This window comes from Hyperoodon ampullatus, assembly GCF_949752795.1.
Source record: "Hyperoodon ampullatus genome assembly, chromosome: 19".
NCBI classification, from domain to species: Eukaryota; Metazoa; Chordata; class Mammalia; order Artiodactyla; family Ziphiidae; genus Hyperoodon; species Hyperoodon ampullatus.
This window is the reverse complement of record NC_136932.1, coordinates 58,109,920-58,137,677: the sequence shown is the minus strand read 5'-3', so window position 1 is coordinate 58,137,677 and position 27,758 is coordinate 58,109,920. Positions and strand designations below refer to the sequence as shown.

Sequence of the window (27,758 nt, the reverse complement as noted above, 5' to 3'; positions counted from 1 at the left end):
TAATTTAGAAAAATTATGTAGTAAAATCTGTAAAATTAAAATACAAAATTCTGGTTTGTAAACATCCGTTGGCCAAGTCTATCCAGAGTACTTCATGATAGTGGAATGGAATGAATAATTAATTCACTACCTTATTTATCTGCTGTGAGGGGGAAAATTCCAGAACACAGCTTTTATACTTTCACAGTAATTACATTCAAAAGATACAAAGTCAGTACAGCTGTCTTCTTCTTTTTTTTTCCCTCTGTGCAGTTTTCAGCTCTTACCCCGCTTCTAAGTGCCATAAAGGAAATAATACTGGTTTGGAGACCTAGTAAAGATGGGTCATAAATGTCGCATAAAGTCTGTAGGACTTCGGTAAAGGTATTTCCAAATGGCGTAGTAGTGCACCGCGGCTGCCGTGGCCACGAACAGGTGCCAGATGGCGTGGGCGAACGGGATGATGCCGTCGCTCTTGAAGAACACGACGCCCAGGCAGTAAATGAAGCCGCCACAGGCGAGTTCCTGGAGTCCATCGGTGTTACTCTGTCGACAGAGGAAAAACATCAAAAGGTTTTGATGTTATTCTGATATGACAAGCTAAAGAGATCACTGCAATTTCCCCTAAGTCTCCTGATTTTCTAGACAATGAAGTAGCTCTGAACAGATAGAATCCTCATCTGTACACACGAATGACACTTAAATTGACCTGGGTCACCCTCTGAATCGGCCGTCTTGATTTGACCAAGCAGTCAGGTTACAGGTCCCATGGGACAAAGAAGCACCTTCTGCTCATTTACACCGTGTTTAAGCAGACTGCAATCGCATCTGAAATGAACAACAGCTCATTTGAATAAAGCACAACCCTTGGCGTTCACCTTCCTCCTTAGGAGCTTTCTTCCCTGCACCCTTGCCACTCCATTTATGATCCACATCTCAGCCTGGTTTTCACTCCCTTTGTTCTCCTCACACACTGTTCTACACTCATCGCTTTTCCCAGACTCTTCACCTGCTTCTGTGAGCTTATGGCTTCCTCATGGCTGACACAGGAAAATCATAGCTAGGAGTGACCTCCGAGATCTGAGACCATGTAGCACAATATATTTCCCAACCTTCTAGATGTTGCCAGGCCTTTTTGTCTTTGTGCCTGGGAGTTTCTTAGCTTAGGAGGAAATTAACAGTCAGGTGTGCTTTAGCACAAAAAGGAATATTTATAGGCTACTCTTGGTTTTCAAAGACCTCAACCCATCTACAAGATTAGACTGGGCTGTATGAATGCGAGGGGAAGAGAACAGAGGCAGGGCTTAAGAAGCTGACAGAGAAACAAGCCAGGATTTCTGGGGACCAGGAATAGAAAGGTCTCAGGTTCTTCAAGGTGAGTGGAAACCTAAGTCAAATCGTGGCAAGGCCTTGGAAGGGGACAGGTGTGTGGGTGTCCCAGAGGCCTGGGCACTGATGGCTGTAACCCTGTTAGCCTTGGAGCAGGTCCTGGTGGTCAAGTCCAACAAGGAACATGGGGAAGCTCCAGTGCAGCCACCTAGTTGAATGGCCCCATTGGCCTCGGCCAGAGCAGTGGCAGCAACAGACACGAGCTAAGAACCAAGTGTGAGGATCCAGGGCCAGGGGTGAGGATTAGCCTTATTTTCAAAGTTCACATAAGCACCTTGGTTTTCGTAAGATCAAAAGATGAGGAAGGAGCCAATCCAAACTGACTGATACTGGACTTCTCCTTAACCTTGGTAAGATGGCACATCCGTCAGATTTCATTTTATTTAAAAAGTAAAACATAGCAAAACAAAACACCAGCTACATTTATTAGTTCCTAGAGGTTATAAAGCAATTAGTATCCATTAATTATACAAAATTCTCTGTGTGTGTGTTATTAGAGGCATTTTCCTAGAGAGGATTGAGGTTTTCATGGGATTCTCACAGGGGCATCTGACTCCCCAGTGAAGACTCACTCATCCAACACAACCTCCTTAATTTAGAGATGAAGAGGTTAAGGCCAGATAAATAAGTAGCCTGAACCAAGTCACACAGCTGGTTGCTGCCCCGAAAGACACCACTCCTTCTTCTTCCACTAAAACAATAAACAAGAGACCAAACCAAGCACACAGGTTGGTTTTGACATACATTCTGTTAATAGGTAGTTCCTCAAGATACCACATCTGTTTATCAACTTTCAAAGAACCAGAACATAGTTAATCCTAAAACAAACAAAACCAGGTATGTTTTCTTCATTATCAATGTCATTACTATGTTTCTATGTACCAGGACTTGTTTGAAGCACTCATTTCATCTTCACAACCCTAACTTTTTTATCCAAACTTTACAGATGAGAAAACTAGAATACATAGAGGTTAAATAATCTACCAAGGTCACGTAACTTTTAAGTGTCAGAATCAGGATTTGAACCAAGAACTAAAGTGTTTTATTTCCTGAACTTATATTCCTTTTCTAGGGGGGAGGGGGTGTTTTAAAAATTGATGATTAATTCACATGGTGTAATGCATAGATACTAAGTGAACAGTAAGGTTTGCCCTTCCACTAAGACAACCACTGTTCTTATTGCTATTACACAGACTAAGCCTCTCTGTTCTAGAACCTCACATAAATGGAATTAAACTGTATGTACATTTTTGCGTCTGGCTTACTTTTTGCTCAATATAATGTTTTTGAGATTCATGCATGTGCTACTGTATATCAGTTATTCATTCCTTTTCATTACTTAGCATTCCATTGATTTATTTAACATAATTTGTTTATCCTTTCCATTTTGGGGCCATCATGAATAAAATTAACATTTACATTGTTTTACAAGTCCTTTTGTAGATATATGTTTTCATTTTTGTTGTCATAAATTTATGCTTAATTTTATAATAAACTGCTAAACAAATTTCCAAAGTGGTTATACCATGTTATACTCTCCCCAACAATGAATTAGGGTTCTAGTTATTTCACATCCTTGCTGGGTTTTGGTGGCCTCAGTCTTTTAAATTTAATTTTAACTGTTCTATAGGGTGTGTAGTGGTGGCATGTTGAGGTTTTAATTTTCATTTCCCTGATTTCTCTGATGACTAGTTACATTGAGCAGTTTTTCAAGGGCTTACTGGATACTTGTATCGCTTTCTCTTTGTAAAGTGTCTGTTCAAGTGTTTTACCCATTTTTATAGGATTGGTTTTTTATTATTGACTTAGAGTGCTACAATATTTGATACACATCCTTTGTCAGATACATATAGAGAAAGCAAATATTTTCTCCCAGTCTGAGGCCTGACTATTCATTTTCAAGTTCATTGACCTTTTCTTCTGCAGTATCCCATCTGTTGTTAAACCCCTCCAAATAAATTTTTTTCTTAACATATAGTTTTCAGATCTAGAATTTCCATTTGGCCCTTCTTGCTTGACTAGTAGTATTTGTTTGGATAATGGATGCTGAGTTGTTAAAGAGTATAGATTTTGTTGTCTTCCTCAAAGGAATGTTGAGTTTGTTCCAGTAGGCAGTTTATTTACCAAAGGATCAGTTTTATCTTTTTGAGGTTTCTGGGCTTTGTTATGGCAGTGCCAGAGCTGCCCTCACTCTACGGCCAGAGTAGCTCTTATCCTAAGGTGTGGTCTTGCTAGGGTCAATGGAATACCTAAGTTGTTCAGCATGGTCTCCCGCTCTGGCTGGCTGGAACTCTGGTATCTCCCAGTACTAGGCTCCTTCTGGAATCTCCATTTATCTCACAGCCTTCCAACAGCTATCCTCAGCCAGGGCACGCAGAGTGTTGCCTGGCAAAAATGTAGCTTAGTAGTCAGGCAAGGACTCAAGGAAACCCCTTGTAGATTTCTGGAGACTCTTCTCTGTGAAGTTCCCTCCTCTCCAGTACCCTGCCCCCAAACTGCAGCTGGCTCGGGAGCTGAAATGCTGATTTGTTTCCTCCACCCAGACTGCTGCTCTTGGACTCCATTTTCTTTCACAGTTTGGAAAGCATTCCAGGGAGAAAACTGCAGTGCGTGTGAAGTTCATCTTTTGGTTTCTCTCCCCGCAAGGATCATAGTCCTATATGTCTGTGTCCAACGCCAAAAAAATAGTTGTTTCACATACTTTTCCCACTTTTCTAAGTTCTTTATGGTAGAAGGGTAATTCCGATACCCATTATTCTGACCGGAACACCAAAGGTTTGAGTCTTCATCACTTGTACCATTCCTTTGTTCCTTCAGATGGCCTGTGTGGTTCTTTTTGATCTGGTCTCTGTCTAGCTCACCAGTTTTATCACGAGACTTGTGCTACCTGCATAATTAGAGCCCCTCATGCATATTCAGATGCTCATGTTCTCCACATCTCTGGGGCTTCCTTCATGCTGTATCCTTTTCCTGTACCACCTGCATCACTCCTTCCATCTCTTGGCTCCTATCTGTCTTTCTGAATCAGCTTAAATAGAACTTCCTCTGGTACATCTATCATGTGCTCCCATAGCAGGCTGTACTTTCCCCAATCAAAGACATTGTAAAACTTTATGGTAATTTCTTATTTTATATGAATTGTATTTTTCTGCTTGATTCTAAGTTCTATCTGGGCAAGTGTGCGGATTTTCCTGTTTGATTAACATAAACATTAGTCACCTGCTATTGTACTTGACAATTTCAATGAAAGATTTAGGCTAGTAAAAGTACTGGATAAACTTGCTATTATGATACCCAGAGGGAATTTACTTGAAGTTCCACTCTAATGATTAGTGACCCATCAACATAGACCTTGCTCTGGGTGTCTTCAATCGCCCTCTATCTATATGGCCTTCAAGGCAGATCTTCTCATTTCTGACTTTCACCTCCCTCCCCTCACTATTCCCTGTTGCCTTTACCAGCTAAACTGTATGTATTTTTGATACGAGGTAATTATGAAAGCCATTATAAATCTCATATCTCAAAGAACATATCTTGATACATTCTCATAAGACATACCCTCTGAAAAAACATAAGCAAACCTATAAATCCTAAACCTTTTACAGGTGTTTTTGTGACCAGGGCAAGAACTATACACGGCAAAATTACATTCTTATAACTTGCCTATGAGATCAGGAGGAAATTATAGGTACAATTCTGACCCTTGTAGGCTGAGAAGAGAGTTCAAACTGAACACACAGTGGCTGGTGCCCCAAAATGCAGAGTGTAGGACTGGGAAAACATAAGCTAAAGGCACAAGTGACCAGCAGATGGGATCATGAGGTTGTTATGCTATTGTTTTAAATTGACAGATAAACTGATTTCTCAACAGTAATCAGTCTGAATGGGAGCATAAAACACATATGTGCAAATGCCTACTACAGGTAATGAATGCTACACTGTCACCCATCAAAGTCCCCAAAAGAAAATTTCAAGCAAAGTTAAAAAAAAAAGCACTTTCCTGAGAAAGAGAAATAATATGACTTAAAAGCAAGTGAAAGGAAAAGTGAAGGGATTTGAGAAATATCCAATAAAATGTTGAGCCAAATGACGTTTTGAGGTCCTTCCAATTCTTAAGTTTTAAGAAGTCACGGGACTTCCCTGACGGCACAGTGGTTAAGAATACGCCTGCCAATGCAGGGGACACGGGTTCAAGCCCTGGTCTGGGAAGATCCCACATGCTGCAGAGCAACTAAGCCTGTGTGCCACAACTACTGAGCCTGCGTGCCACAACTACTGAAGCCCGCATGCCTAGAGCCCGTGCTCTGCAACAAGAGAAGCCACCACAATGAGGAGCCCCCACACCACAATGAAGAGTAGCCCCTGCTTGCTGCAACTAGAGAAAGCCCGCTCGCCGACAACTAGAGAAAGCCCGCTCGTAGCAACGAAGACCCAATGCAGCCAGAAATAAATTAATTAATTAAGAAAACACATTTCTGCTCTAAAAAAAAAGAAGTCACTAATTTATATTTTCTTCATTGTAAGAAACCTCAAAATTTACCCTCACCATGGATTTAGGGTTTAGACACTAAGTAATCCAAGTAGAAATTTCCACCTTCACATAATCTCACAATTCATTGGGAAAAGGGTGGGAGTGGAGGTGGGGTGAAGAGAAGGATTATCCCAAAGAACAAATGCAGCAGATTACCATATGGAAGGAGTCACGCTTAGATGTATAGCTTTTCCAAACTACAGACAGTAGGTAGTACAAGTTGTGGCACTTTGTAATTTATATATTTTTTCTTTTGAATCTCTAGTTATTGGACATGTCATAACTTCAGAAAGAAAAGCTTCAGATCGTATCTATAGACATATTAAGAGTCACAGTGATTTAAAAGAAAATAAGGTGAAATAAATTATGAAGTAACTTCTTACCATTGATGTCACCACCAAGGCTGGAGAAAACCCCATTGTGAGATAGAAAAAGAGCTCAACCACCTTATACCTGCAGAATAGAAATGTGTTAATTTAACTTAATTTAATTTAATATATCTATTCCTACAACACTCAGACTATTTCCTTACCAGTTTTTCCCTTTTTCTTTTGAAAAACAAATGTAAACACTTGACTATTCAAATGAAATGTATTTTCCCTGTAGGAGATCATTAGGGCTCTAGCTGAAATACTGTAGTTGAGTAACAATGAACTAGCATTTCTTTCAGGATTGATAAGGCATCAAATTCCACATACTACATGCAAAACGTTCTCTGCCAAAAGCTATCACTGAATCCAATTCACCACGCATTTTCCGTTTCTAATCCCAGAGTGTTTGCCTTCATCGCCATTCCAATCCATCGTTATAAGACACTGAAATTATGAAGCTGCACAGGGAATAGCTTGGAGCAGTTTATCAGTGGCAAAGGGATGGGAGCCCTAAGGAACTAAAGGCATGTGTTTTTTGTTGTTATTGGGTTTTTTCTTTTTTGCTTTTTTTTTGGTATTTTTTTTTTTGAGGGCATGTGTTTTTGATTGTCTCTGAATTTGTATCTGTACAAACTCCAGTTTGTAAGGCTCATCACCTTAGGTGCAGAAGTCTGAAAATGCTAAAAAACACACTGTACTGAAATTCAACTTATATTTATGCCTAATCAAACTAGACTCTAAGTTCCTCGAAGGCAGGGACCAAGTTCTGTTTATGTTTGGGTTTGCACACATAGAACAGTATGTGGCACCATTTAGGTTCTCTGTAATACCTGCCAAACCAAATGGCCAAGGGTGACTCGCATCTCATTCTTAGTGTTTTATACTCAAAGTCCCCCATGAAGTAATCATATCAGGGAACTGGGGAAGAATGTGGGTTTGGTATATATTAGAAGGCCTGGAATAGGAGAAAGATAGTTGTCTTACTTTACTTCCTAATTTATCCAAGGATATAAATTAGGGGTTTGAGCCTGAGAAGCAAACTGTTCCCTTGGATATATATATAACGCATAATACCACTCAGAATTGCTAATTATGGTCAAAAATGCATTTAAGTGAATTTCAAAGTCAGAGAGAAGTTAGCTAAAACTACCACTTTCCTCTGAAAAGAGAAAACAATTTATTACTTTGTGACAAACACAAGTTATGTTTAATTCTGAGGGCCATTCTGCCAAAAACAATAGATAAAGAATTTAATAAACTGTATCCAATGACAATTATTTCATGGTTGTGAGTTTCTCAAGTTCAGGCATGTGAGATAATGAAAAGAGCCATGGAACGGGATCTAGGACACATGGGTCCTAATTCCAGATGAGTCACCAATTTGATCCAAGTACTAAACGTTCTCATTTTTTAAACATGAAGCACAAATAGGTGACCTTGAAGGTCTCCTCTAGAACTAAGCTGCTAAGTTTCAGTAAGTTTTCTTTTTATATTGCTTCACACTTAAGACTAGGAGATATGAATAATGGGTTAAAAAAGGTGTGTCCCATGGTGAGGATACTAAGGGTTTAGATGCCCTTCCAAATGTCCCCTTTCTCAGGGAGTCCTAGGCTGGAACATCCTCTGGGTTCCTAACCAGGTGTTCTGTGGGGGCTTAATAGCTATAATCTTCAACCTTCAAAGAAACTTAGAAAAGCAGTTATTTTTCTCATGTGGTAACTGTAAGTCATAGAGGATAAGGCTAGTTTGCTAAGACTAGCCTGCCTGAGGATGTGAAATGAGGTCTGACTGACTCCAAAACTGTCATTTTAGATGAGGGACAAGTGCACCTTGTCCTTCAACTATATCATATATCACACAGGCACCATTCACTTCTGTCTGCAGCAATCTGTAGACCAATGATGAATATCAAATGGTTCTAAAGATTTGTTAAAACAATATATATTCTATTTATGTATTTCTACTATTTTGAACTGCAAATATAAAGTAAATTGTACTGTAATGTAGATAAAATTTAGGAAGTTAATTTTAAAGCTATGAAATGTAAATTATTTTCTCTTACTTTTCATGGTAGAGAAATACATAAATGGTTCCTCCAGCTGCCATGAGCCAGATAAACCAACGCATATGAGAGGCCAGGGGTCCAAGTTCACGGAGATTTAACCTAAAAATGTAAACATGACAACAAAGAACAGAAGTGATAAATGAAGGGAATTCATACAACCTGTGTTTTCCTCTAGTCTTGAAAATTGGGAGAGAAGGTACCAGGACAAGACCAGAAAGAAAAAGCAGTCAACATGCGGTTGGAAGTATTTGGGCAATTGGGATAAAATTAATAACTCAAGGATAAAATTGTCGTTCAAGCTTTAAGACTTAGAATTAGTTCCAATGTGGTTTAAAAATAGAACCAGCTAAAAGGAGACATGTATAAGTAAGTCCCAGCACATCTGTGATGCCCGACTTTCCTTATTAGGCAGAGTGCTGTAAAGGCTACTTGCCTTGTTGTTCCTGACTACGTATTTGGGAGCAGATTGTTTACAAAGCTTACTGAGAAGGCAACAAAACCCTGAACCAGATCACATACACACAGTGGATACCTAATACACAGACCAAGTGTCTCCATTATCAATTTCTCCACCAAGAGAGAACATGAGACGATCTAGCCCAATACACGTTATGGAAGATACTTTGTAGGTTAGAATTTAACCATGGACTCTTGTGAGGCCTGAATTTAAAATGCTGCAAATTCATCTGTACTGAATTCAGATTAATAGATATGAAAATAAAATGTTCTGAATGGCTATTACTACAAAATTAATATTTCCAAATGGAAAAGGTACCACCTGCATATCGAAGATTACATGCGAACAAACTGCCTACTGTAATATTTGATTCCTCAGTCTACATTTAAATTTCTTACTTACTTATTTTAAATTGAGGTATACTTCACAAAAGCCTTTAAGTATTCTCGTTCCAGTATGATTCAGACCTATAATTTAATAACAGTTACTGGGGAGAGACAGCACTTACTCTTTACTCCAACAGATAGTTAGGTTTCTTTTGAATGATGGATGCTGCATTAGTCAGAATCTAGAGGCCTGCTGTTTCTAATGATATATAGTTGATGGCATAATATGAATTTCTGAGTGGTTAAAACTGGACCATATCTTGATAGAGGAAAATCAATGTTTCTTTAATTATGGGTTTCAGAGCAGCAGCAAAAGACTCTATCTGACCTATACCAAAAAGGCAGGGAGAGCAAGGACATTGAACTAAATACTAGGTATTTTAAATAGCTAACTAATTAGGCTAGTTCTCTTATTCATATAGCTAAGGAAATGAGAAATGTGCTCCATACATAGTAGCTACTGTGCTGTGAAGACCAACAGTATAAATTTCAAAAGGGAGCTTGATTTCTTTGTATGTATTTACAGTATTTCCACTTAAACAATTACGTGTCCAGGTAGTCTGAGCAGCAGCAGAAGCATAGAGAAAGAATATGGAAGGCAAAGGTAACATATTTCAAAGGTTAGTGTGCTGCCTACACACAACTTAGTAGCACTTCTCTCAAAACAATCCAGTGCCAGATCTGTACTCTGAATGGTAGTAACATTCTCCCCTTAAAATCTGCAATCTGACCCAAGTAAATCAAAATGGGAAAGAAAAAAAAGCATGTATGTGTGTTGGGGTGGGGGAACCGGGGAGCAGGGATAGGAAGAGGGGAAGGAAGGAGGACCAAGAATTCTCTCATAAAAACACTATCTTCAAAAATATAAAGACTGTATCTTACCATGGGGCGTAAGATGCAGCAATGAAGAAATAGATAACCATTCTATCACACATGTGAAAGCAATGCTCCACTGTCCTGTGGGGGGGGAACAAGTTAGAGTTTTCAGAAAATTTTACAACTGGAAGTAGGGGTTATCACTCCACTATGTCACAACTGCCACTCTTGTTCTTGGTTCTCATGGCATTTATAACCTGGCCTTCAAAGTTGCACAGCTATTCTTAATAATATGGAGCCACAAGTAAAAGCTTTATATTATCTTTAAGATTGCATATACCATAGATCCTCTCCATGTAAGAACCCCACAATAATCAGGAACTCAAAATCTGTCTTTTCTGATATTTTCTATTTTTTTTAGATCCTATCTAATTGGAAAATGAAATTCCTTGAGGGAAGACCACCTCTCAACCCCTATCACAGTGCAGGGCACAAAATCATGAAGGCTCAGTAAATAGTCCCCAAAGCCACATTCTTTTTAGAATGTCTTAGAAGCAGCTTTTACTCCAAATCTTAGTGTAGACAGTAAGCTGCAATAAAGCAAATTTAGAAACTAATTTAGGAACGGCAATAACACAAAGCAGAAAAAAAAAAAGGCTCATTTGCTGTCAAGAGGGTAGCCACCTGGGCTGCTTCTTTTTTGTTTTAACAAACTTATTTATTTATTTTTGGCTGCATTGGGTCTTTGTTGCTGCATGCAGACTTTCTCTAGTTGCAGTGAGCGGGGGTTACTGTTCGTTGCGGTGCACAGGTTTCTCACTGCAGTGGCTTTTCATTGCGGAGCATGGGCTCTAGGTGCACGGGCCTTAGTTGTGGTTCACAGGCTCTAGAGCCCAGGCTCAGTAGCTGTGGTGCACGGGCTTAGCTGCTCCGTGGCATGTGGGATCTTCCCGGACCAGGGATCGAACCCATGTCCCCTGCATTGGCAGGCAGATTCTTAACCACTGTGCCAATGGGGAAGCCCCGCAACCTGGGCTTCTCACCAAGTTTTTCCTTCTAAAACTGAAGAGTCAGGAAGTGTACAAAGATTTGGCTCATTGAGGTCTATTCACAAAACGGATTAGACAGAATCCGCCCTTTACTGAGGTTATTTATTTATTTATAAATTTTTGGCCACACCGTACAGCGTGTGGGATCTTAGCTCCCCGACCAGGGATCAAACCTGTGCCCCCTGCAGTGGAAGCGCAGAGTGTTAACCACTGGACGGCTAGGGAAGTTCCTGAGGTAATTTAAAAGTACAAATGCATTGCATTGTCTTGAATCCATTTTCAGTCCAAGGGGTAGTAGCTGTGGTTTGGTGGCGCACAAGTATTAGATTTTGCCTCATCACACGCTCTGTGTCGACCAAAGCAGGCTGAGGATGTTTTAGTCACTGTTAGGGCTAGTCACATGTTAGTGAAGAAGTGAAAATAATTTAGGTCTAAAAAAGCAAACACTAGATTAATGTTTCTCAAACTTGACTGCCTTGCAGGATCGCCTGGGGAGCTTATAAAATACAGTCGCAAACTCCAGTCCAGAAGATCCTGATTTAAAAGGGCTAGAAGATGTGGTAGAAGATGCAGGGAAGAGAAGAATAACTCCTTGGATGACTGTGATTCCAAGCCAGGTCTGGGGTCTTTCTAATTCTGCTTTCTAGACTGTTATGCACTGTTGCAGCAGGTAAAGTCAAGCGTGCAGTGTTATTCAAGACCCACCACCCATCTCTGACCCTCACTCTCCTCAAGGGTGAAGCAGAAGTAATATCATCTCTATCACAGAGTGCGTGTGAACATTAAATGAGACGATGTAGCCATGCATTTAGCACAGCACCTAGCACATAGTAGGTACTCAATAAATGCTTGTTCCCTTCCCTCTTTTACTTAAATTAAGGCTATACTTGGGATATTTTAGAGAATTAATGCAGAGCAAAAAAATCCACATGTGGCTTATGAGTCTAGCAGTGTTATTTCAAGGTTCAAGAGAGACTGGTTTCTATTACACCTTCTTCTCAGGCCCTGGCAGGGAGGCTCTGAGTAATGAAGCAGGCACCTACAACTCTTTGATTCACATATCTAGACAGCAAAGCCAAGTCAGCCAAGGCAACCACAAGCACTGGATCGTGCCAGAAGATAATGAAGTGCCCCTGCCTCTGGGCTCTGCAACAGTGCACCCTGAAGAGCCAGAACAAGTACTTTTTTTTTTTTTTGCAGTACGCGGGCCTCTCACTGTTGTGGCCTCTCCCATTGTGGAGCACAGGCTCCGGACGCGCAGGCTCAGCGGCCATGGCTCATGGGCCCAGCCGCTCTGCGGCATGTGGGATCTTCCTGGACCGGGGCATGAACCCATGTTCCCTGCATCGGCAGGCGGACTCTCAACCACTGCGCCACCAGGGAAGCCCCAGGACAAGTACTTTTGAGGCTTGCTTTTGAGTGTGTACCAGAGCTCCCTCGTGATTCAATGCTGTGGTTTTATGTTAAGCCCTGGGAACTGTCAGCTTATAGGCAAAGGTAGCAGACTGCCAACTAGAAGCAATATTGTAAAGGGTGCAGTGGAAATAAACCTCAGGACTGGGAGTCAGAGATCCTGGGATGATGATCAGATTCTGCTGGAATCACTGAGTCTCAGTTTCCCCAGGAGAATATTATGGGTCCCTAAGGATCCTTCCAGCTCTAAAAGTCTGATTTTACATGTGAGGAAACTAGTAATCATCATATAAATCCCAAATCCTGCTCTTAAATAAAGCATATCTTTTTAATATTAGATTGTTTGAATAACGAGATTTTTTTGAACATTCTATCTATAAAACCAAAAGTTACCTTGTTTTTAAATTTTATTTATTTATTTTTTGTCTGTGTTGGGTCTTCATTGCTGCACGCAGGCTTTTCTCTAGTTGCGGCGAGCGGGGACTACTCTTCGTTGCGGTGCACGGGCTTCTCATTGCGGTGGCTTCTCTTGTTGCGCAGCACAGGCTCTAGGCGCGTAGGCTTCAGTAGTTATGGCTCGTGCGCTCTAGAGCACAGGCTCAGTAGCTGTGGCGCACGGGCTTAGTTGCTCTGCGGCATGATGGGATCTTCCTGGACCAGGGCTCGAACCTGTGTCCCCTGCATTGGCAGGCAGATTCTTAACCACTGTGCCACCAGGGAAGCCCCCAAAAGTTATCTTCTAATATTACATTAAATCACTCTAAGTCTGTTCTGAGTCCTCCTTTTTGAGAAGAAACTTTGCCCTTTTGGGTTGTGCAGAATCCATTTCATAAGCAACTAGATGGTGTGCTGCTACCTTTGTATCGCCCAAATTAACCCTTCACTCAAAGGATGAATGCTTTTATGTCCTTCTCATTGGGAGGCTAGGGATCACAATATTGTTTGGAAAGTGCTTGACAGCTAACTGTAGCAACATATGTGAATTTTGTTTGAGTAGATGCACGGGACCTAATTCTGAAAGCTGAACTTTGCAAAACAGTAAACCTGACCTGTAATATACCTGTAGTACAGCTGTAGTGATTTGTACTTTTCAAATCATTCTCACATGCATCATCTCATTCACCTATCACAACAGCCCGCCAGTCGGGTATTGCCATTCTCATTTTAGTGATGAAGAAACTGAGGCTACACGAGGCTAAGTGGCAGGGCTTGGACTCAAAGCCCAACTGGTGACTGCAAGTCCAGAGTACTGGTCATCACCCTGCAGCTGCCATGCTCTTCCTCAGTGTGCTGACACACTGGAAAACAGGTGTCAGGATTTTACATTGTAAGTCCTGGGGAAGCAATGTGGTTTTGTTTGGTTTCTGAGTAAAGACCTGCTTTCTTAAGACACAGACAGGGGTGCCCAAATTCTGTCCAATCCGTAGGAAATTTCCTGAGTGTTGGGACAGCATTAGACTCTACCAGGCAGGAAAATGTCCACGCTTTGCCTCACTTGACCAAAGCATGCCAGCGTGAGAGGCTAACCCGAGCCAACTATTGTGAGTGACCTGTTGAAACAGAGTACCATCCACTGTACCTTAAGTGGCTCTTTTTCCATGATACGATGTGAAATACTGTGGAAACAATGAAGAGGGCACAGAGGCCCATTCCATAAATCCATGCTGTTATCTTTTCCCAGCAGTCATCAGACAGCCGGTGGAGGAGGGCACTGCCCACAATGGCTGGCACAATGAGGAACTGAGAGAAAGGGAAAGAAAAGTAAATATTCAGCAAAACACTGAATTGAGAACTTTATTAAAAATACATAGGTTTACCAGGGGCAATTTTGGGAAGATCATTTTAAAACAAACATTTGCCTTTCCTGGATAATCATAACGAGAGCCAGATGAAGTTGTCCGTTTACGGCACTGAAGACAAGTACTGCTATTTAGGGCCCAGGACCTGTGTCCACCAATGGGTACACAGTCAAGCAGTAAGAATGAAACGTTACTCAACTGTTGCAAAACAAATGTCCTCTATCCTAATTTCGTTAGTTAACAACACGTTTCATCCTATTCTCGAATGTGATTTAGGGTAGGCACTTAAAATATTCAAATGGCGAGCATGTGCCCAGATTTCCCAGGGAGGTCTTGATCTTTAAATATTCCTTCCTGTTTCCCCCATGTGCTACTGAAATCCCAATATTTCAGCAAAGGGTAACTAAATGAATCAAGTCAGTAACTACTATGTACATACCACACTCAAATAAATCATTTGTTCAAATCACATAACCTGATGTCTAGTTTGGATGTCTACATTCCACCAATTTGCGAGCTACTGCAGAGTGAAAGGGTTATTTCATTTTTAATAGCACCTTTCATGGAGGCAAGAGTAATCCACTCCTACTTATTCAAATAATTTTAAGAGACTAGAATCTTAGAGAGAACTTGGCTTTCTGCACCACATTTTACACTACATATGGACACAAATTTCAATGTCTAGTCATATCAGTGTGACTAGTAAACATTTTATAATAACAGAAATCATCAGAAGAAATAAACTACTTTATTAGATAGTGGAATAAACATACCTGGCAAAGAATGCAAACTTTAGCAATCTTATCTTTTTTGTCTCCAACACCTTCTATTTCCCTCTTGAAACAGAATATTAAATCTCCCAGATGAGATCAGCACTGAATTTCAAATGCTGAAGTATTCAATGGCCCAGAACAAAAAGAAAATTAAGGACAACAAAGTTTTTCATAAAACAATTTAATTTTGAGATTATGTCCTTTCTACTTTTTTCATGTTAAAGTATCTTCTCTTTAATGAAATGATGACATTAGATGGAAGTTTCTTGTTTTGTCACTTTTAGAAATTTTACTGCTCTCTGACATCCAAAAATCAGGGATACAGTTTAGTAAGTTTAATAAGATGACATTTTCTTTCTAAAAAATTAATTGTGGATGTTTTGTCAGTTTTTCCTTAACTTTGGTTTCTACAAGTGTTCCTTGTGACAATCCAGAAGAGATAAACTAAGGGATTATTCAGGTTTATCTCAAGCAAATATTATTCTTAAAGGTGAGCTGTGAATCTCGACAGCCAAACCATTATATTTAAATGCTCAACATTATGCTAAGTAATAAGTGTTGCATTGGTTGCTTGATTTATTTCTTTTTATTTTAAATTATTTATTTACTTATTTATTTGGGCTGCGCTGGGTCTTCACTGCAGCGCGAAGGCTTTGCTTGTGGTATGTGGGATCTTAGGTCCCCGACCAGGGATTGAACCTGGCCCCCTACATTGGGAGTGTGGAGTCTTAACCACTGGACCACCAGGGAAGTCCCTCATTGGTTGCTCTTATTGGTCAGTATTATGAAAACTATCAGAGCACTATTTTCATAACTTTGATCAGTGTTTTGCAGTTGGTAAAGGCATATCCATAAAATAGTGGATGTGCATTGGAACAATAAGTGAAGGAAGAGGACATATAAACTGCTGTTCAAACTTTTACATTCTTTACATCCTAATGCTGACCTAGATTTAAATACACACACCCCTGCATCTTGTTAGGGGCCTGTGGATAATTAACTTCAGAAGTAACTTTAATCTCTGTTAAGTTCATCAGACATTTAGTTAAGAATAAAAGATGGAAACAAACTAAACGCCCATCAGCAGATGAATGAATATATATATTATACACACACACACACACACACACACACACACACACACACACACACACACAATGGACTATTACTCAGCCTAAAAAAGCATGAAATATTGACAATTTGCAGCAACGTCGATAGACCTAGAGATTATCATACTAAATGAAGTAAGTCAGAGAAAGACAAATATATGATATCACTTCTACGTGAAATCTAAAAAATAATATAAATGAATCTATATACAAAACAGAAACAGACACAGATATAGAAACTTATGGTTCCCAAAGGGGAAAGGGAGTGGGGGATAAATTAGCAGTATGGGATTAACAAATACACACTACTATATATAAAATAGATAAGCAGCAAGGACTCACTGTATAGCACAGAGAACTATATTCAATATCTTGTAATAACCTACAATGGAAAACAATCTGAAAAATATGTGTGTGTGTATGTATGTATATATATATATATATATATATATATATAAAAGTGAATCACTTTGCTGTACACCTGAAACTGACATAATATTGTAAATATTATATTTATACTTCAATTAAAAAAAAGAATAAAAGATGGATATCCAGGCAAGTATAGCTGACAATCAAATTAGGCTGTGCATTCTTTAAAACCAAGTTTGGACTCTAAACATTTTGACCCTCTGGTGTTGCGAAGCTCACTTCACAAAGCATTCACTAATGCAAAGATAGGGGTCAGCTCAAGGCTAGAGAATTCCACTAAATCCTTCCTGCCCCGAGAATCCAAACCATGGGTCCAGGGACATTGTCCACTAGTGAGGTTACTCCAAATTTCATTACTGAAGCCCTTTTATGGAATCCAGGGCAGGCATGTCAGGTACAAACTTTTTTCTAAAGAAAAAAAATTTAGTAAGATTTCAGCATATTAATTATTTAAATAAAAATCTTTTGAACACCTAAAGAAAAAGGACAGTGATGAGAATAACGTTTCAATATTACCAAGTAATATTTGAATTCCACTATTACAATACATAAAACTGATACTTCATAAAGTTTGATTTCTGTTAAGTAATGACTAAACAGCATTGTTCTATTAGATTACAAAGAAATCCACCAAAAACTAGCTTATTTCAGGTTTATTTGGCATCATGACTCCTTTATAGAAATACTGACTATTCTATGAAGAAGCGTTCAAGAAATGAAAAGGCACAACTTGAATTCAAGCAAGTTTTATTCTAATAACATATATATATAAAACTACACATTGTACTAACACTGTCTAAAATAATTCAATTAGCCTGTTCTAACACTTCACTGAAGGAATACATTGGTCTCTATTTCTTGTCTTCAGACTATACACCTGCCACCACTTTCCCCTCAAAAGTCTCACTAAATACAACTTTCTAAGGGAATAATGAAATCATAGATAAAAGGAAATTTATAATGACACAAGAAAATGCCAATAAAATGAAATTAATAGGAAAACTATGAAAATACACACATATTTACAAACACCACAGACAAAAAGAAGAAATGCACCAAGTGTTAACAATTTATTTCTAGGTAGTTCTGTTTTTCTCATATATTCTTCAGTATTTTCTATGTTTCTTATAATGAATATGTTTTGTTTTTATAAGGAAGAAAAAAATTAGGAATTTAGGGATTAAATCAGTTTTTTCTTCTACTATCAAAAAAATTAAGAATTCAGGGATTAAATCAAACTTTTCTTCTACAACATAGACTAACATCTGCTCTGAGAAGCAGTGACCACAGTGGAGATGGAGAGGATGTGGCTACTTGTTTTAGGGGATCACTCAGGGAAAAAACCCACCTTTTTCAACACACGGTGAATTCTTCTTACCAATAAACACAGCTGACTATCTTGAAAAGGTGATTCATTTCATTCCAGGGGTGACAGTCTTCATAGTTTTCTTTGTTTTTTTTTATAACTAAGGTACTTACTATTATTATTCTTTCAAAGACGATCTTGTCTGAGAAAGCAAGTCCAGGATAGACAAAGCTGACTGTAGTCAGAGCACTCAAAGTGTCTGACATGCTCACAGTTCCTGGTGACATGACCTAGCACTGACACTTTGGCAGGTAAGGTCACAGAGATGGGTAAACCCGACTAACGGGGCTGAGGTTAACAGAGATGATTGCCCCTTCCTCCCACCAAAGCCCTTTGGGAAGGATGGAAAAGGCAGAAAACTCATACTCACTGCATGTGTGTAACAGTTAGCAGCATGTTCATAACAAGTTGGTTTGTAGCGGCCATTGGCTGGGGCCCGGTGGTTCATGAACCTGTAGAGACAAAGACATCACGTGAGAAAAGCTCAGAGCCTGTAAAGAACAATGCTGAAGCTTGTCAGTGGTTGTTTGGTCTATTCTAACTGAAGAGGTGACTGCTGGAAATACCTAGTTACGGGAACAAAACGAAAGCCACTAAACAGGTGTAAACTGAGCCAACAGCCATAATCCTAAAGCGAATGCCCTAGTTTATTGGATTAAGTATTCTTTCAGTTCATTTAAAAGAAAAACTTTCTACCAACCAAAAACAAACAAAAACCATATCCACCCCCTTCAACTGGTACCCCCACAGTAAAAAACATTAAAAATAAAAAAAATGGTACAACCAAATCTTAAATCTTAACAGAAAAAAAAAATCAAGGTCATTTTTCTAAAGTTAACAAATACCAGAAACCACCATTTAATGCAAATTTAGTGTATTTGAAAGGTTTCTATTTTTTCTCTCAAAATGTATAAAGCTTATACATGTAGATCTTTAAAGCCTCCATCCCATGATTAGCAGGCCTGTTGAACTAGTTTCCCTCTATTGCATTACTTGTTCTGGCACCAGACAGCTTAAATAAATGATACCTGGTTGCCTCCTGGCACCTGAAACAAGAGGTACGTTTTCACCTGCATTCTTCCTGAATTAAAAGAGTTTCCTTCAAAATCTAAATATGTGACTAGCACCTGATACACTGGCTATAAAATTCATACATACACACATGTGTATGTATCTAAATATCAAAATCTGTTACACATATAGACATACGCCCATATTCCATATCCCCTTTGGGCTAATTTTGTGGCAACCAGCAAAGCAGTGAAAAGCACAAATACCATTGGACATGAAGAGATAAACAGCCGCCTTCTATTTCAGTGCGTGGGTGAGGATCCCCCCAGCCCCAATTCATACCCATGCCATGTTTCATGAAGGATTCTGGTTTAGTCTGTGTGTTCTTTAGAAGGAGGGAGATGTAAACTCAGGAAGATAAAAAGGCAGCTGCCTGAAAGGAGCAGTTCCAGAGAAATAACGGAGGTAAGAGAGCCATGATGGCATTCAGGTCTCAGCATTCAAGCAGCATTCCTGGGCTTGGGGCATGCAAGATGTCAACAGGCTTTGCACAATAAAGTACCTTTTTGCTTGAGCTAGGTTAAGGGGGTAGGGGGAGGAGATTCTGTCACTAGTCACTAGTCACACCTTATTGTTAACATGATGAAAAAATGGTACCGGGCTAAGCCAAATGGCACAGTCAGGTTGCCAAAAACTGACTAAAACACATGGTCAAGCGATTCCAAACAGTGCCCACTTTAAGAACAAAAGACTAGCCAATACTTTCTCCCTGAATTAAGAAGGGCCTGTTATCCCTAGAGCAAATAAATAAAGTGGCAGTCCCTGCTAACCCAACATAGAGAGTTCAAGTGGCAGATCCACTAGGAAATGGATTTGGGACCTTGAAGATACCTTACTTGGACCACCAAAGGGTAGCTATCTAACTAGCGTGCAAAATATACACATATGGAATGGAATTCACCAGATGGCTTGGAAACTGTTTAAGAGAAATGTGCAGTTAACAGCTTCAGAATTATTCCAAGCTATTCTCACACATAGATAAATAAATCTTTTCTCCCCTGACAATCCTTTAAATAATTTTACTAAATTTCCTAAGGAACGAGAGTGTTGCTATACAGCAGTTATTAGTAAAAAGGAAAATAATTACACTCTTGGGAAGGATGCTTTAAAAGTGTCCCTAGGGGCTTCCCCGGTGGCGCAGTGGTTGGGAGTCCACCTGCCGATGCAGGGGACACGGGTTCGTGCCCCAGTCCGGGAGGATCCCACATGCCGCGGAGCGGCTGGGCCCGTGAGCCATGGCCGCTGAGCCTGCGCGTCCGGAGCCTGTGCTCCGCAACGGGAGAGGCCACAACAGTGAGAGGCCCGTGTACCGCAAAAAAAAAAAAAAAAAAAAAAAGAAAAGTGTCCCTAGCATTCAAGGATCTACCAAATCATTAGCCTGAGACATAACGACAGGGCTATAAGTAGCATATCCTATTAGGAATTGTAAAGGGTAAAGAGCAAGGCTCCGAGATGGTTGAAGGTAGATTAAACTGTGAGCACTCTGTGCAGGGCACAGTAAGCAGGGTTTGACTACCCACCACCAGACTACAAACTAAAATAGCAATTTATATCTCTGGCAGCCCAATCTAAAAATAGGCTATTACACAGTGACAGGGATAGACTTTCAAATTTTCTCCTAAAAACAGAGAAGCTCGGTGGCCATGTTTGTGACAACTTAGTCCCTGCCCACCTGGAATCACTCAGATTAAAAATAAACTCAGAAGTTGCAGAGAAAAATATCCCACCCATGTGACTTAAGGTAGTTTCTCCTTAAGGGCAGGGCCAAGATTCCGGCAATACAGAAAGGGAAGAGCAAGTATTCCAGGCACAGATCACTGTCTGGGGCCCCGTGGGACAGCACACGGTTCTGCCGGGAGAGTTACAGTGCACTTTTCCATTTCTCTCTGATCTGCCAGGGTACCATCAAGCCTCCAACAAGGCCTCCTGCAGAAATCACTATGAAGAAATTAGTCGCCCAAGACCTAAATGGAAAAGCAGACGTAAAATGCAAATAAACTCCCACACACTGAGCCTATTCTCTTCCCCCCAAAAAGAATGAGGAAGGTTATCAAGAGTTATGGGAAATAGCACCCAGTTATGGAAGACAGCTCTACTTAAAGCAAAGCCACCCTAATGGTTATCCAGTGCTAGAAGAGAGCATCCAGCCAGCTTCAGAGGGTTTGAGGGAAGGTGGTTAAAGTTTTTAGTTGACGAGGGTTTGTTCATTCATCCCCTCACTTTCTCTTTCAACACTCTCTCCACTTCCCCTGGCCCAGTGTCCTCTTGCTCTCCCCGGGATAGAATTTCAAAACTATGGAGAGAGGGACCTGAGGACACTCCTTAGCACACTTTAAATTTAGCCCAAAGCAGTGGCCTTCCGAAGGTAAATCTGCAGCCCACCAGCAGATCTCAGGGGCCTAAGATCAAATCTCAGAAGTTGTCCTTGACTCCTCTGTGTTCCCCGTACTCCACATGCAAGCGCCATCAATGCTACCTTCAAAATATATTCCAGATCAGTTGCCCTCTCTACAGTTCCAAAGACCCTACCTTAAATCAAGACATCGACACCTCCGGTCTGTAAACATGCAAAGTCTCTGGTCTCCCTGCCTGCCCACACATGGACTCTCTTCTTTACTCAGCAGCCACAAGTCTATCAGCACCAGAGCACATCAAACACTAACCACAGCTTAAAATCTGTCTGGCTTCCCAAAGTGCTTGGGATAACACTGCATCCTCCGCAGGCCACAAGCCCTCACCACCTCTCCAGCCTGGTGCTACCTTCCTCTCACTCTCTGCCTCCAACCAACCGCATCCTTTCTGCTCCTCAAACCACCCAGGTCTTATCTGCCTCAGGGTGTCTGTGTTTGCTGTTTACTTCTAACTAGAACATTCTTCTCCAGAATGCACAGCTCTCCTCTCACCGGTCAAGCTCAGCTCAAATGTAACCTCCTTGGAGAGGTTTCCCTGACCGTTCTACCTAAAGTATCACTTCAGCCCTCCTCACTCCACCAGAGGCCTTATCACAATTAGTAAGAATTGGACTTTTTGAACTTGTTTATTTTGTATTTCATTTTCTCCCACTGTGATGTGAATTCCATGAAGGCCATCTTGTCCACCATTTCATTTCCAGTTCCAAACACGAGGCCCAGCTTATTGCTGGAGCTTAATAAATAAGTGCTGAATGAATGAATAGAAAGACAGACATTCTGCCTGCTGCTGAAGTATTTTATCCTACCCGAGAAAGATCCACTCGTCAATTAGTTTCACTGGGGACTCTGTATGCAACAAAGAGAAACAGGCAGTCTTAGAGAAAAGAGAATCCTCAATCTCATGAAAATAAAATTCTCAAAGGCCAATACCATGGGCATTCCAAGGGCTCCTTCAACATCACTTGATGGGGCAACATAAGCTGACCCCTGCGCACAACCTTACTAATTAGCTTCCCTATATGAATAAGCATGATGTTTAGGAAAAGTGTCTGCTGCCAGAGGTAGTGATAGTGATGGGATACATTTAACTTAAATAAGGGAAATGGCATATATAAGGAGACTACCCCATGCCTATGATTCAATGCTCTGAGAACACGCCAAAAAACAAACAAACAAACAAAAGGCAATAGGCAGTCCTGGAAGACATCTAATGCTTTAGAGTTATATGCTTTGCCACATATTCAATTTGAAGCTAACCAGTGGTCATGAGGCTGGGGCTAAGGAAAGGAGCATCCTTTTCCTTGGATTTTTGGTTGCCAGGCTGGAGAAACGAGCATGCACCAATAAGATACCAGTAAGATACATTAGAAGCTCTGGGTCCTAGGCCTCTGCGCTGTCATACAGATGTTGTGATGTGGGCGGGGAGACAGAGGTGAACGGCTGCATGGGTGGTGGAGAGGGACATGATACTGAACCCTTCAGTGCGCCCCTTCCTTGCTGTGTGATGATGGCAAAGCTCTCTTTTGTTCTCTAACCCTATCGGCTCTTCTATTAAATGGGTATAAAATTTGCCTTCTAGGGTTACAGTTGAGGATGAGATGAGTAATCTACAAATACCCAGCTACTGCCTGGCACCCGTAGGTACTTAATAAATGTCAGCAGGTATTCTAATGAGTCAGAGATGCTGTGAAAGGGAGAGAATGACTCTGTGTGGAGGGGTGGTGGAATCAAGTGTGGAAGGGATAAAGCACAGAAGATAAAAGATGTCCCACTGGGATTTTTCACAGCCTAAGCTTTTTGAGAAGCCATGCCTGCATAAAGCCCTCCACTTATTACACTGGGCTAGGCATCCCTAGAGCCCTCCTCCACAGATATGTCAGAGCTCTGGAAGTTGATCCAAAGCCACAGTGACCGCCAAGTTTCCATTACGAACAAACCAGCAAGGTGTTCAGGTTTTCTTATAATTTAGACAAAGCCACAAACTATGGCCTAATGAAATGTTTTTACTGCAGTCAAATGCTCGTCAATGGAGTCCCGGTAAATCTATCAGAAGGAACACATGGGTTCAAACACAGTGTATTCCTCTTTCTAGTTCCTCTGTCATTTACCTACTTGTATCTCTCCTGAATGCTCAAAAGATGGATAATAAACACAGTTTTTAAGAGAAGCAGAACAGTACTCTCAACATATTAATGTATGGACCACAAAAACCATGATGTTTTTGTTATACTACTTTTTATTTGCAGGCTTTATTTCTAAGTTCAAATTGACTCTTAGAAATATCTTTCCACTCTAGCCTATAATACAGAAAAACAAGAAATTATGGGATCATTCATTGTTCAAAGAAAATCAGGGTAGGTCTAGATGTCATCAAGAAAATAACTGTTAAATATCCATTGATATTGTGCAGCCGCTGAGAAAATTACAATGTCTATGCTGCACTAAAAGAAAACTCCTGTATTCTTTCATTTTTAAATGAATGAAATAGAGCGCACCTTACAACTGTGATAATAAGGACTGGATAGATTAGTGTCAAGCAAAAAGAAAAGTTCAGGGCTTCCCTGATGGCATAGTGGTTAAGAATCCACTTGCCAATGCAGGGTACACGGGTTCTAGCCCTGGCCCAGGAAGATCCCACATGCCACAGAGCAACAAAGCCCATGTGCCACATCTACTGAGCCTGTGCTCTAGAGCCCGTGAGCCACAACTACTGAGCTCACGTGCCACAACTACTGAAGCCCGCATGCCTAGAGCCCATGCTCTGTAACAAGAGAAGCCACCACAACGAGAAGCCCGTGCACCACAATGAAGAGTAGCCCCCGCTCGCTGCAACTAGAGAAAGCCCGCACACATCAACGAAGACCCTATGCAGCCAAAAATAAATAAATTTTTTAAAAAAAGAAAAGTTCCATCAGCTGAGATGGTCCTAAATAAGGTTTGTTTTTCATTTTTCTTAACACTTTTAATGTTTGTGCGACAAACAATAAAACAGGTTCCTTTTCTTTTTCTTCTTTCTAGAGAAGAATTGAAAGGATAGAAAAGAAATACAACTCTTAATCTAACAAAAACCAGTAATTTCACAGAATATTGCCACTGTTCTCTGAAAACAGGAAGAGCAGAGATGTGCTGGGAAGTAAAACCAAATCAAACAAACCACATGCACAGGGCTTTGCCAACCACTACTGAACCTGTGTTACATACATCCTCCCTTAAAGCCCCTCCAGTCCTCACGGCTGACTTCATGTTCTCAAGCCAGAACACCATGGTTTCGTTTTGCCTTTCGAAGTACTGATATGATATCCCACTAGGGGAATACTGCCAGGCATTCAACACCCGGAGTGATGAGCAATATTCGGAAGTTAATCCAAGTCTTCAAACTGATCACCCTTCTGATGGCACAATCCACCACAACTCTCCCTGTGCATATTTCACTCCTTACCCTGTGGGACTGGAGGAGGAATAAGATCAGAATAGGAGGAGGGGCGTCAAGGGATTAGGAAGTTGGGAAGAAAAAAAAAAGTGCACTTTAAAATCTTGAAATAAAAAGCAGTGCCTAAAAACTCAACAGTAACCTCCTTGGAAGAGTTCATGCATTCTTCGTAGTTTTTCAAATTCCCCCTGTCACTGCACACTAAGCTAGCCTGCTCAGGGTGAAGGTCTGGGAATGGGGACGGCTGCCTGATTCAGACAAAGGGATGGAGAGTTACCACAACACAGGAGAGGTGAACTTTCACCCACTTAAACGAAGGAGATTAGAAAAAAAAAAAAAAGCCCAGAGCGTCCTCTCGGAACTACGGCCAGCCTCCATTCATTGCTAGATGGCAGAGACCCGGGGTCGGGATTAAGGCCACGGTACCTCCCCAGGCTGGCGTTGCCATCGGCTCTCCAGCGAAAAGGCAGCCGGCCAGCCTTCCGGTGCTGCCTCCTCGGTTCCTCCTCCTCGTTTCCTAACACCGGCGCCTCAACAGCAGGTCTCACCACCCGGACGCTAACTTGCCCCTTCGCGGCGCCCCCAAATAGCACGCGATGGGACTCTAAGCCTGAGTACCCTCAGGGCCCGGACTTGGCCAGGCAAGACTAAGCCAGCAGAGCCTGCCTCAGTTTCCCCGTTGCTACGGCCGTTCAAAAACAAAGCACCTAAAACGGCCAGCAACCCCGCTTTACCACAACTCTCGCTGCAGGGCGCAGCAACGAATGGGCCCCGGTTCCGCGCGCACCGGGAGCCCTCCAAGCTCCCGGTAAGGGATGCAGGGCAAAGCCGGGGTCGGAAGACTCGGGGGCGGCGCCTGCGCCTGGGGTTCGGGTCCTCAGAGCAAGCAAGAGCCCCGCCTGGATGGGGTGAAGCCGGGTGAGCAATGGGATACCGCGGGAGAAGGGCAGGCTCGTGGTCCGAGGTCTGGGAATCAGAGGTCAGCAGATCGCGAGGGGGGACCCGGGTCAGGCACGAGATCCTGGTCTTTGGAGGAAGGGGATCACCCAGGGACAGCAGGGAGGGGAATCCCCCGGGAGCCGGTCCCCGGCCGAGGCGCGGGATCCCCAGGGGATGGACCCAGGTGAAGAGCCGGGACCCACGCGGGAGGAGGCGGGATCCGGGCCCCGGGCCCGGCACGGGCGGCGGGGCGGAGGCGCCATCCCTCTCACCGCTGGAATCGATTCTGGAACCGCATCGATCCTCCGCTCCTTCTCGTGGGCCAGGAGCTCGGTCTCGTCAGCGCCGGCGGCCGGGCGCGCGGCCCTCATGGGCTTGGGCTGCTCCGGAGGCCGCCGCGTGCCCGGCGGACCACTCGGCCAGGCAGGGTCGGAGTGGGCCAGGCCGGGGGTCGGGACAGGGCCGGAGCCAGACCAGGCGGCTGGGGGCGGGAGGGAAGCCGCTTAAACGGCCCGGGCACCTCCCGCCTCCAGCCTCCCGGCTCCTCCACCCACGATCGCCCGCGCCCCGCCCCACAGCGGAGCCCGGCTCCGCCCCCGTCCGCCCCGCCCGCCTGTGTGCTCCCGCGGCCGTCGGCGCGTCACCTCGCCGGGCGGCCAATCAGCGCCCAGAGCGGAGCAGTGACAACTCTGCCATTCATCCCGCAGCGCCCGGGCGAAGGGGAGGGGCCTCGCGGCGGAGGGGCGGGGCGCGGGGAGGGGCGGAGAGCTAGAAGGGCGGCTCACTTGTAGAAGGGGTGGAGTTGGAGCGAGAAAATAGAAGAGCCAGAGGACAGAGGAAGAAAAATTGTAAAGGAGGAGGTGAGACACGAATCTTGAAAGAAATTGTGATGAAAATAGCAGCAAACAAGGACCTCTGTCTGCGTTCTAGTCCTGGCTCTGTGTCATTCATTCCTTCTTCATCATTTCTCCATCCTTCCGTTCATTTATTCCTTCGTCATTTTCAAGGTCAGCTACACCTAGGCTGTTGTGCGAGGTTCCGGGGTAGATTTTTTAAAAACCTTTCCTAGTCTGTCGTATGACGAGCATTGTCTAACTCAGATTCTATGAGAAACTCAAAGGAGGGAGTCCTCCGCAGGGATGCTTGTGTTATCCTTTTATTTGTTTATTTAATCCAGGCAGCTTCCAAATAAACCAAAAAGTAGATTTGAATCAGTGTCCTGTGGGAAAAACCTAAATTCAGAGGGCTTGCTGTAAGAGAGGTTCAAAGGATAGTGAATGAATCGCTGATTTTTTTGGGGTGGGGAATAGGGTTCTTGGGATGAACTAAGCTATGTACAACTTTTAATCATCTTCAAAGTCGTAAATGATAATGTTTGTTTTTATTTTTGTTTTTTTAATTTTAAGTTTTTATGGCGGTGTCATGTCACGTGGCATGCGGGATCCTAGTTCCCTGACCAGGGATCGAACCTGTGCCCCCTGCAGTGGAAGCACGGAGTCCTAACCACTAGATGGCCAGGGAAGTCCCAAATGGCTGATTTCTTTTTTAAAATAATTAATTAATTAATTAATTATTTTTTTGCTCCGTTGGGTCTTCGTTGCTGTGCGTGGGCTTTCTCTAGTTGCGGTGAGCCGGGGCTGCTATTCATTGTGGTGCGTGGGCTTCTCATTGTCGTGGCTTCTCGTTGCAGAGAGCAGGCTCTAGGTGTGCAGGCTTCAGTAGTTGTGGCACGTGGTCTCAGTAGTTGTGGCTCGTGGGCTCTAGAGCACAGGCTCAGTAGTTGTGGCGCACGGGCTTAGTTGGTCCGCAGCATGTGGGATCTTCCTGGGCCAGGGCTTGAACCCGTGTCCCTTGCATTGACAGGTAGATTCTTAACCACTGTGCCACCAGGGAAGCCCTATGGCTGATTTCTTGATCCTTTCCCTTATGACCTCTGGAATGTAGATGTGGCCCCCTCCAGGTAGCCGGTCCACAC

At 42.3% G+C, this 27,758-nt stretch overlaps 1 protein-coding gene across 1 annotated transcript; it reads right to left on the bottom strand.

The window, feature by feature from the left end:
* Positions 1-254: 254 nt before the first annotated feature.
* MMD (monocyte to macrophage differentiation associated) lies at positions 255-26,191 on the bottom strand. The gene is made up of 7 exons (XM_079725484.1): positions 26,056-26,191; positions 18,303-18,384; positions 14,036-14,196; positions 10,061-10,135; positions 8,333-8,434; positions 6,283-6,352; positions 255-525 (listed from the first exon to the last, which is right to left on the bottom strand). Exons 1-7 carry the CDS (start codon positions 26,079-26,081, stop codon positions 325-327), a joined length of 717 nt encoding a protein of 238 aa, XP_079581610.1. The 5' UTR covers positions 26,082-26,191; the 3' UTR covers positions 255-324.
* Positions 26,192-27,758: the final 1,567 nt, after the last annotated feature.